At 44.0% G+C, this 11712-nt stretch overlaps 1 protein-coding gene across 1 annotated transcript; it reads right to left on the reverse strand.

Annotated features, from left to right (window-relative positions):
- Positions 1-3372: 3372 nt before the first annotated feature.
- On the reverse strand, positions 3373-7189 carry pou3f3b (POU class 3 homeobox 3b). Its single transcript, XM_005920159.2, has 2 exons — positions 5201-7189; positions 3373-4805 (listed from the first exon to the last, which is right to left on the reverse strand). Exons 1-2 carry the CDS (start codon positions 6425-6427, stop codon positions 4704-4706), a joined length of 1329 nt encoding a protein of 442 aa, XP_005920221.1. The 5' UTR covers positions 6428-7189; the 3' UTR covers positions 3373-4703.
- Between the last annotated feature and the right edge of the window lie 4523 nt (positions 7190-11712).

Genomic DNA, 11712 nt, shown 5'->3' on the forward strand with positions numbered 1-11712 from the left:
TGCGTTTGAAAGAAATCTGTACAATTGCTGTAAAATGAATTCAAAACAAACAAAAATAAATTACGAATAAATGAAATTATAAACAAAACTATTTACTTAATTACTAATAAATAATTCAGAATAAATTACAAATAACTCACAAATAAAACTAGATTTATGATAATAAAATATACTATTATTATTAGTTTGCGGAATGTATATTAAATTGTAAATATAGTAAAATAAAAATTTTAAAAAATGGGGAATTATCTTCACACAAAAATTGAAACTGACCCTGTAGCAGCTCCCACAATTTCTCGTAAAATTTCCACGATGACAGCCCGACAACCGGGACACGAGTGGGGTGAAATAAAGCGCCATGGTGGCTGGAAATCCTACCCACTGTTAATGACGATCAGAAGTCAGAAGACGGGGATAGGTTTTTCTGAGCGTCTCTCTCTCCCTCTCCCTCTCTTCTGCAGCACACATAAATCCATGTAGACGTGGAAGCGGAAGGCTCCCTGCGGAGAGCAGCTCTGAATAATCCATATTCATGCGCCCGACACGTGGAGTAAATATGAACGTGGTGGTTTTTGGGGTGGGTGTGTGGTTGGGTGGGTGGGTGGATGGAGGGTTTGAAGGGAAAATCCAGTTGTGCGTATGCACATTTTCACCAGGTCAGAGGGCGAGACCGGCACCCACCTGCCCCATAGGTGTGCTTTCAGAGAAAGTGGAGCCAAGAAAGTGAGGAAGTTGTGCGGGGCCTTGTTAAAAGTAGAAACCCTGTGCGTGGTAAATGCGCTCAAAACCTCTGAAACAGGGTGGGTATAAATATGATTTCAGAGGTGCGTATTATTTATTTAAAAACAGTAAAAACGTTATGAAAAACAAACCCAAACACCTGTAAGTCTGGGTGGATGTATTCAAGCGTGAACGTCGCAGTCAAATAGACACACGTGTATTTATTTTTATTCAAACAGAAGCATTTACTGAAATATGAATCTCATTAAGTAACTGTTTTTTTTTATTAGATTTCTTGCGCTCAAGCAGACTTTGCGTGTATGTGTGTGTGTCAGCGGCTGATTGAAGGCCCATGAAATATTTATCATCAAAAGTTTGGATTTATAGGAAAAATCTGGAGTCCCTCCACCCGCCCTCCACCCTGCTGAAGCCTGGTTTTAAAGAGCGCATAGCTGTGACAACGAGCGGCTTTAATTAACGCGGACGGGCGAGGCGAGCCTGTCGGGCCACCGTCGTCCCCAGAATCAATAGCGGGGAAAGCGAAGCGCTCCCAGCTCCCGGGGCCTACCGGTGCGCGCGCGCACACCTACATGCATGCACACCCGCGTGCTACTGCTGCCAACACGGCTATCAAAACCCATGAAAAAGGCAAAGCTGTTGGAGAATAGGCGGATCAAAACCCATTATGAGATTTGAAACTCTTTTTTTCCCTCCTGTGTGTGTTTCTTGTGTCGCCCTTTGGTTAAAAATGTCTCTCTAGATTGGGATATTTGTGCAAGAGCAAACTGTTGGATGCTCTCAAAGCTATTTTTCTTCTTCTTCCTCTTCTTTGTGTGTGTCTGTGTCTTTTTTTTGGTTGGAATCCATAAACGCAATGTAAACGCACAAGTGTGGGATTTGTTGCAGAGGAACCTCGATTGTTCCTGCCTGTGCTGAAGGTCTTATCTCGGCGAGTCACGTGACTTTCTCTTTGGGTTTTTTTTTTATGCAGAGGAGCACAGGAACTGCATGCATAATGAGCGCGTGCAATAGGTAGGCCAAACTAGAACCTCGCGGTATTTTATTTTTATTTTATTTTAATGTTTACTGTCTCATAAGCACGCCCACATATTTATTTATTTATTTGTAATTTAAACACAATTAAACAAGCAGCCCGGCACCTTTTAAAATATTTTAATTAATTATATTATTTTTTAAAAGGCAAAAATGCACGAGAGAGGGTGTAAAGTTTTTTTTTTTGTTTGTTTTGTTTTTGCTGGCTTCACGTGCAGCAGCGTGCCTCCTCTGCTGCCACTTTTACTAATGGAGACAAAGAAAAATGATGCCCACTTCTCTCTATATCATTGAATTCAGTTGCTAAGCAACTAGTATGGGGAAATCATCCGCGAAATTCAAAATCCTGCAGCGCGAGGACACGTTTGGTGAGTTTTTGCTGAATAGGCTAGCAAGACAACTCCAGAAAAAAAGTGAAATAAATAAAATATCTATATATTTTGTATATTTTCAGTACAAATTTAAAAAAAAAGTTTGAAAGACAGGGACACGTTTTCATGGTGATAAAATTTGCATGATAACAACAACAATAATAAAAATAATTTAGATTTACTACAGGAAGATAAACATTACAAGATGCTTTTTTTGGTCTGCGCAGGCGCTATTAGTGATATTGTTTGGCTGGTATATTTCCCTGTCAGACTGCACCGTGCTGAGGCTGTGGACACACTCGGTGCTTAAAAACCTCAGTGACCCACTGCCCCGTATCCTAAAACAGCATGTCAGCCCCACCGGGTTTATGGAGCCCGTGGACCCAAACACACCTGCACAGCGAGGGGCAGAGGAGAGCCAGGCAGCCGGCTTATAAAGTCTAACTTAAGGAAATCATTGTGCGGATTAGCCTCTCGTAATGTTGAGCAGAATTAAAGCAGGAGGATGAAAAAAAATCCCCAAACATGATGCTGAGTGTGTTTATCTGGACTGCGAGCTTAAATATTACATAACACACAACCCCAGAACATCAGGAGGCTCCACACAGCAGCGACACTAACCCACAGCGCCCTACTGTACCTGTATTACACACACACACACACACACACACACACACACACACACACACACACACACACACACACACACACACACATATATATGTATATATATATATGTGTGTGTGTGAATATACAAAACAGCAGAATTACTGTAAAACCACGGTCGTTTGTTTTAAAACTACACAATAGAGACACTCGTTTTAATCCTATTTACTTATTTCTGTTTTAAATATAAGTAGGAACCATTTCCCAGCCTGAAGGCTAACTTTCCTGCTTTTTGCGCAGGCCCTGAAGAGGCAGCAGATGTAAACAAACAGCCAGACGAGCACATGCACTGTGCAGGCCTGCAGCTGACCGCGATGTTCCACTCACACACACACAGTTATGGCATGATGACGATGATGAGAACACTACTGCACCTTTACCCCATCATCACGCACTCTTACTACATCAACAAATCCCGGCGCTGTTTTTTTTTTTTTTAAATAAATGAATCCCGCGTTTTATTATTATTCTGCAGCTGTGCACGCAAATAACAGCACCTGGATTATTTTTGAGCTTTTGTGTTAAATACATGAGTAAATAAAAGTGGAAAACACAACATGACTGCGTTTCATTCTAACAAATTTATTGTGTCTCAATCAGCTCGTACGGAACCACTACTGAAATTAAATTACAATCAAACTGATCACATCAAAATATACCCTTATTACCTAACAACGGTCATCTTATGGTGATTTGTGCTCCTTTAGAAAACAAAATTAAACAAATAAGGGCAAATTTTTTTATATATATGTAAATATATATACATATATATTTACACATATTTTTAAAAAAAAAACAACAAAAAAAACAAGAGAGGGGAAAGCATCTTACACAAGTTCCTTGAGGAGGAGGAAGGGGTGGGGAGGGTGGGGGGCAAGAAAAATAAATTACCGTGTTGAAAGTATTCCCAATAAAATATTAAAACAAGTCATTTTTGGATGAAAAATATAAAGTAAATAACTCAGATCAGTATCTGATCTAGTGATCTATATTGCCGCCTTTACAGTTTTTTTTCATTTTCTTTTCTTTTTGTTTATTAAAACCTACCAAAGAATACTGCTTACAAAGGGCAGCATTAATAGGATATCCACAGCACCCACTCAGTCACACTTGGCAACAGATTTTTTTTTCTTTTTTTGTCCTTTTTCTCTCAAAGAAGTGCAGCTGGAGTCTTTTGCAAATGTCTCTATTTGTTGATGAGGGGGGAAAAAATATATATATATATGTGTGTTTTTATATGAAGAAGAAAAAATCCACTCGTGGTGTCCATTAAATAATAATAATAATAATATTAATAATAATAATAATAGGTAGAATCGAAGAAGCTCCCACGTGAAGGATTTTGTATTTTTTTTTCAGGTCAGTCCTGGTCCTGCTCGTCTTTTCTTTCTCGTGAGGGGCCTCAAAGATGGCAAACAAAAAAGGGAAGGAGAAGAAAAAAATATATCCCTAATTCTCCATAAGTGAAACCATGCAGTCCACCTCAAAAAGAAGCTGCAAATGATAAAGGAAGCCTCGTGGATGTCACTCTTCTTCACACAGTTGCAGTTTTTACCCCCCCTCCTGTCTCTCTTGTTATTGTTGGGCATGGAGAAGTAGAAAGGGGCGGTTCAGTCCCATTTCTGAATATACAAAAAAATAATTAAAATGTAAAAGCCCCAAAAAGAAAAAAAGAGCGTCCTTTGTTGTTTCTTCAGTCAAACACAGGAAAATGAGAAATGAGGGGTGATATTTTTTAATTTGTCCTTTTTTGTTTTATGGGGATTTGGAGGGACAGAGAATTTTCTTTTTCTTTCTTTCTTTTTTTTAAAACGGAATCATCATCGTCATAATCATAGTAATAATAATGATAATAATAATAAAAAATACTTGGGTTTCCTCTTGGTTGTTGTCTCAATGCGCCAAAATTACCTGGTGGAATGAACTTGTGGTTGTCACCCTCTGGTCGCTCGCTTCACTTGCATCATCTTTTAAGTAATCTACTAAAAAATGCCCCTGAAAGAAAAAAGCAGAAGGAACCTTTTAGGTAAAGACATTTCTTTAAGGGCCTGGAAGAAGAGAGGGGGGAGGACACAAAAAGAAAAAAAGAAGGGAAGGGGTGAAGGTTTTTTGTTTCTGGTGAAAAATAGATAACACATTTTTGTTTTTTTGTATTTTTCTTGTTTTTGTTTTGCAGTCTCATTCATATTCCCTCACAATCACAGTATCAAAAAAATGTTTTTTGCTGTCTTTTTTCTGTTTTTTTGTCTATCTTGGCGATAGTCTGTATGGTGTTGCTTTTATGTCCTAAACAGTTTTAATTTGATATAAAATATTCTGCTGTGCTGTTTCTATGTTTCACTGAACATTCGTTTGCAGTCCATGGAGGGGGGCGGTGTTTCTGCACTCACATTGCCGACCTGAGAGTACACATCCTCCGGCGTCTGCGCCACTCCCGGGGGCGTCATCCGTTTTTCCTTCTGTCTCCTATTGCAAAACCACACTCTAACCACCTCCTTCTCCAGCTGCAAGTTGTCCGCCAGGCTGCTGATCTCCTGGGCCGAGGGCTTGGGGCATTTTAGAAAGTGGCTCTCCAGAGCCCCCTTGACGCTCACCTCGATGGACGTGCGCTTCTTTCGCTTCCTCCCCTGCGCCGCGATCTTGTCGATGCTGGTAGGGCTGCCCGTGGAAGAGTCGGCCTCCTCGAGCCACTTGTTCAACAAAGGCTTCAGCTTGCACATGTTCTTGAAGCTGAGCTGCAGAGCCTCGAACCTGCAAATGGTGGTCTGCGAGAAGACGTTCCCATACAGGGTGCCCAGAGCCAGGCCCACGTCTGCTTGCGTGAAGCCCAGCTTGATCCGCCGCTGCTTGAACTGCTTGGCGAACTGCTCCAGGTCGTCCGAGGTCGGCGTGTCGTCGTCCGAGTGCGGGTCGTGGCTGTTGACACCTCCGCCTCCTCCGCCTCCGTGGTGCTGGTGGTGCGGATGCTGGTGGTGATGGTGATGGTGGTGGCTGCCGTGGTCCAGGTCCGGGGTGTTCCCCCTCACCAGCCCTGGGTGCACCAGGCTCTGTCCGCCCGGGCTCAGCATGCCGTTGACAGTGAAGCCTCCGGGCTGGGAGTAGATGAGCGACTGCTGCTGCTGCTGGCCCCCGGAGATGGAGTTGATGTGAGCCGCCGTGGTGCTGCCCCAGCTCCCGGCGTGAGTCTGATGGGGAGCTAGGTGGGGGGGCCTGTGGTGTAGAGCCGTGCCCGTGTGCAGGTCGTCTCTGCCGGATCCTTTCACGTCCTGCTGCTGCGGGCTGCCCGTCATCCCGACCGGGCTCGACGACCAGGGGGACCCGGCTTCCGCCGCGGCCACAGCGGCCGCCGCTGCGGCCGCGGCGGCGTGCGGGAGGGACGTCACCCACTGGTGGGCATGGCTCAGCATGTGCCCCCCGTTGCTCGCTGCCATGGCGCCCTGCATAAAGTCACTCTGAACCATCTTGACCGTGGGGTCCCCCCTGTAGCCCCCAGACCCGGAGGTAACCGCAGCGCTGCCCGGCTGCATGCCACCACCTCCGGAGTCAGAGTGCACGATGGAGCCGGACGATAAGATGCTATTGGTGGGGAGATAAGGATTGGAAGCCGCGGTGGCCATTCCGTCAGCCCCTTATGAATATGTTTGTGGATAACCCCCCTCCCTTTCTCTTTCTTCCCCCTTTTTTCTTCTTCTTTTTTTCTAAAACCGTCACTTCTCTCGAGCAGGCAAATCGTATCTCATGAATTATTCAAACTTTTAAAAGTACGGGGAGGGTTTTTTTCTCTTTGGCAAACACCATCGGAAAAATAAAATAAAAATCCTGGAGTAGAAAAAAAAGTGGATAAAATCCTCTCGTGTTTACAACATTCTACTGCAGGGATTAAAACATCCACGTCTTTCAGAAGCCCTTTTTCAAACCATGTGCTGTCCGGCTCGAAAGTTTCTGGCTGGGGTGAAACTGCGAACATTAAAAATTCAAATAAGAAAAACGGCACGCGCTTGTCCCGAAGCAAACTTTCGGTGGCCGCAGAAAACAAACAAAACACACGAAGAAGAAGGAAAAAAAAAAAAAAGAACAGCCTCGCAAATTCTCCACAGCGTACAAAGTCCCGGTTTATGTCCCCGTGTAGATGTGGAAACCATGAGCGGAGTGTCCTCAGTTCTTTTGTAATTCAGTCGCTGAGATTTCTCCCCTCGCTTTCTTCTTTTTCTCCTCTCTTGTTTCCCGGCGCTGTGGCCGTGCTCGAGCCCGTCTCTTTGTTCTGTTTTGATGTGTATAAACCTGCCAAACCGCAAACTCCCGTTCAAGTACAATCCAGTGGAACAGTGCGCGGCGCTGCTCGCGAGCCTCTTCTCTCATTCGCTTGTTCTCTCACTCTCTCTCCCCCTGCCTCTCTCTCTCTATATCTCTCTCTCTCTCTTCCAGACAGCCCCGCCCCCCTCCAACACCCCCCAAGTCCTCTACCCTCCCCACCTCCCAGCCAGAGGACGCGGTGTTTTACCCCCGTGCGTCCGCATTGATTGGTTACCCGGGGCGTGATTGGCAGATTTTTTTTTTTTTTGCCAGCCTTGCTCCGGGCGCACGAGCCCTCCTTCCGGCTGTTCCGATTGGCTGATTTTTAATTGCAGTCCAAACAAAACCTGGGGTACAACTTGGTAGTAAATAGTGGTGAGATGCTAGTACACAAACGGGATGAGGAGCGCGGGGGAAATAAAGTTTGGATAAACTGACATTTAAACCATAATCAAGATAAACGCTCTCTGGTGTGTTCCACGTGTGTCTTTACAGACAAATATGCACGTTTTAGTGGATAAGAAGATTAGTTTTGGGGAGTCACTCCTCTCTGGGACAGAAGTGTACAAAAAAGGGCTTTACAGTCTCAGGATTGTGGGGTTTGTCTAAATCCACCTGCTGAAGAGAGCAAACAAAGAAGCAAAAAACAGGCTCAGGTGAGACTGCCATCCTGTATCTTACATCCAGTTAACAGATGTGGGCGATTGATACAAATATCAATAATAATGATATAAACACTGGTATCGATATCAGATTGAAACTAGCACAATAGGGTTGATATTTTGTATTTATCCTCCAAGTTCAGTATGTAGCCTGCTGAGGGGGGTGGGGGTGGAAATGACAAAAAAAAAACAACCCAACTCAGACGTAGACTATAAAAGATGTCTGAACCATTTTTTGTTGACTGTCACATCAATTCTTTTACAGCCTACAGCACATTTAAAGAGGGGTTGACTCGAAAAGTCCTTTAGAGACAGGTACGTTTACATTATAGGCCTCCACAAAAACAAAATAAAACAAAACAAAAAAGTTTCCAAATACTCAAAAACATTAGTGGATCTATGGGGGACATCTGATGTAGAGCCTTGACCCCCAACTCCCAACTTTTGTGTGCTTAAAATAGTCGTTTTTGTGGATATCCTGTGGCTATTTTGTTGACTCCACTGACATACAGGGTGAGTTTCACTTATTTCTCTAAAGAGGTATGTGCCACCCTACCTTGACCCCCCCACCCTCCACACACACACACACACACACACACACACACACACACACACACACACACTTGCTGGCCCCCATGTAAAATTTTCTAGCTCTGCCACTGCACGAAAAGCTTAACTACTTATTGTAGAAAGTTAACAGTTAAAAGAAAAATCTCAGTGATTTTGTGGTCATTAATATATGTTCAGAATTTGCAAATTGATGATGACTCGTGTCATAAATAAAGACACACTGCTCTCACCTATGTGCGGGTTAAAAATATCGGTATTGATCGGTATTGATACTGAGTCACTTTTAAAACACCTGGGGGTAAGGCAAGAAAAGTGGTGACCAAAACAAGGGCGAGCTGAGCAGCCCTTTACGGAGACATGGCCTGCACCGTCACTCAAGATGACCACATGACCGCCGCCGCGCCCCAGAGTGAATGGGGCCTTTGTGGAGAGACATCCCCCCGACGCCTCCCTCTATTTCCCCGCTCTCCCTGCGTGCTTATATACGCATGCACCAATGGGTGGTAATAAGCCACAGATATATAGCGTGCAGTGGGCCTGTAAGCAGGTGAATTTCAGGCAGATTAGCGGCGCATGTCCCGCCTTAGCCCCCAACATCGCCTCATAAGCTCCCCAAATCAAAGATGACGCAAAGACTTTTATTGCAAATGGGATTTAAGAGCAAATATAAGGCGGTCGAGTAGCTGTGTACTCCATGCCAGTGAACCACCACCACCACCACCGCCCCCATTCCGCCCTTCTTCTTCTTCTTCTCCTCCTCCTCATCCCCAGCAGATTTAATTTGGACTGGGCTCAAAAATCGAGGGAGCCGCGTGGATTTGTTTACATTGAATGGGCAGGCTAGGGCCCAGAGCCGTGGGGGCCCCCTCCATTCATTAATATACAGTGAGGATTTCTGTCTAAATTACTGCTGCTCAGTCCACACCGCCGCACGCTTTGAAAGGGCGTCTCAGGCGGCCAGCGGCACAAACGTGACAGCACATATGCAGAGAAGACAAGACCGGAAAAAGAACAGAAGAAGAAGAAATATGTAACATACATAAAAGAGGAGTCAGGGAAAGAAAACAAACCCACTCCTCTCTGATATGTGATGTGTTTATTATTTATTTGCTTACTACAAAAAAAAGGTCCCCCAAGTTCCCCTGCTGCGGATTGGGGGTGGGTGGGGTGGGGTAGTGGGGGAGGTGGGGTCATTTTTGTGGTATGAAAAAAGAAGGAGAGAAAGAAAGGAAAAAAGGGGGGGGGGGGAGAGGAAAAAAAAAATCATCCCAAGTAACAAGAGACGAAGCAGTTAGTGATTGATTTTCATTTGCATAAATTTTCATACATTTTGGTGAAAATAATAGCGGAGCCGAGCACAGCTCCTGCTCAGTCGAGGCAGAGGGAAGAAAATCTCAGGGAGCACCGAGTCGTAGGAAAAAGACACACAGATAACCGTTTCCAGGCTGCACGCGAGCAACGGTGAAGCTTATTTATTACCCCCCACCTCACACACACAACACCACCCAACACACACTCACACACACCGACACCGACCATCACTGGCACCAGCTCCACTTTTCTCGGATACGAGGTAAGTCAATAATCATCGATAACCTTTGCTTATTTATTTATTTGTTTGTTTATTTTTTGCGCACGAGGGATGTTTTGGAGTTTATCGCCTTCTTGTTCTTGTTCTTCTCGCTCGTGGCTTGCTCTCTTTCCCCCACCTCCACTACCACCTTGTCTGTCCTTTAAACGACATTTCAGCCTGCACTCGTATCCTCCCTCTTCTTCTTCTTCTTCTTCTTCTTCTTCTTCTTCTTCTTCTTCTTCTTCTTCTTCTTCTTCTTCTTCTTCTTCTTCTTCGTCTTCTTGTTTTTGGTTTCCTCTCTCCTGAATGCGTAAAAATCAATATGCTCGCCCCAGCCATCCCGTCTCTTTCTTTCCTTTCTTTTTCTCTTTTTTATTATTATTATTTTTTTAATTAAATATATATATAAATATCGGGCAGATGCTGTGCTGCTTTGTAGCGAATGTCCACCGGAGAAGAGTGCAATCAATCACATTTTTAAGCAGGGAGAGAGAGAGAGAGAGTGGAAACCCCTCAGTGGAATCCTCCAGAGAGTTCGCGTAGGCAAGTGCAGTATGAAAATGGGTTTTAATACGAATCGATCTTCCACTGCTGTGGAGTTTGTTTAAAGTTTAGGAGAGAGGAGAGAAAAGGGCTTAAAAATAGCGCGGATTTGAATGTGGATGACTTCAGATTTTGTCGTGTGTGTTTTGGTTTTTGGAGATCTTCCAGTGAGCGTCACAGAAAGTTTTCTTTCTTTCTTTCTATTTCTTTTCTTTTTTTTTTAAATAAAGGCAAAGAGAGGAGTGGGCACAGGGAATAAGTTTGTGTTATATTTTACAGTCGAAGTTGATTTGAGGAGCTGCTGAGTGTGACTTTTTTTTTCTTTTCTTTTTCTCACGGGTTAAAAAACCTCTTTCCCTTCATTGATTCAGGGGGCAGAGCATTTCTGAGCCCAGCGCTTGGTAGCCATGGTGAGCCCAATAAAAGAGGGGGAACACTGGTCGCATTAAGCTGTATGTTTGTGCATTGGAGTCGAGATGAAAAGGGGCTCGGTGTGTCCCGGGCCAGCAGCACCGGTGCTGCCCGCTCCAAGCGGGAGGAGAGGGGCAAACAAACCGCTTGATTTGTCTGTTATTCCTTTTTAATTATCGCCTTCTAACGATGTTTTCTCATTTATGACTCATCTCAGATATGCGCAGAAGTTAACTTTAAATTAATTAGAACAAAAATCAACACCAGATTCTTGACTCTTCATGATTTTTTTTAATGTAAATAATTTTTGTAATTTTTAAAATAAATTTTCGTGTATTTGAGCTGCATTAAAGGCCTCTCCACCTCTCGGCGCTCCGGTCGGTGCTGAGGTGGAGGAAACGGTTTGCAAGTCGTTGTTGGCCTCGTTGATTGAGAATGATGAAGCTGCCGCCAGGTGTCGCGCTCACTCATGGTGCAGCTTACACTGCAACCCCCCTCCAAAAAAACCTGCCTCTTTAATATTTGTGGGCTTTATTTGAATTATTTAAGAGTTTATTTCATTGAATCACAAACCTAGTTAGAATGATTTTACCGCCCCCCCCCCACCCCCCTAAAAAAAAAAGAAAAAAAAAGAAAATTGTAATTCTGCAAGAAAAAAATGGACCCTTTTACCCTCACCTTGCTGTGTGCCAGTGCATTTTTTCAGCTCTCCCCCTTCTGTTTTTTAAAGTATGAGTGTCTGAATGGCATGAAATGGGCTTTACGTACATGTATACTTTCTTGCAGTGCGTAGGTGCGTTCCCACTTTATGGCATGAATCGATGGCTGAACGGGGAAGATTGGCAATTAA

The sequence above is a fragment of the Haplochromis burtoni genome, unplaced genomic scaffold, assembly GCF_018398535.1.
Source record: "Haplochromis burtoni strain Fernald_Lab_line unplaced genomic scaffold, NCSU_Asbu1 Contig_38, whole genome shotgun sequence".
Lineage (NCBI taxonomy): Eukaryota > Metazoa > Chordata > Actinopteri > Cichliformes > Cichlidae > Haplochromis > Haplochromis burtoni.

Bases quoted from the DNA above. Each gene is read 5' to 3' on its own strand.
- pou3f3b (XM_005920159.2), bottom strand. From the start codon at position 6,427: ATGGCCACCGCGGCTTCCAATCCTTATCTCCCCACCAATAGCATCTTA. The intron at 4,806-5,200 runs GTGAGTGCAGAA...TTTTTCTTTCAG, and splicing joins TGTACTCTCAGGTCGGCAAT to GGGCATTTTTTAGTAGATTA.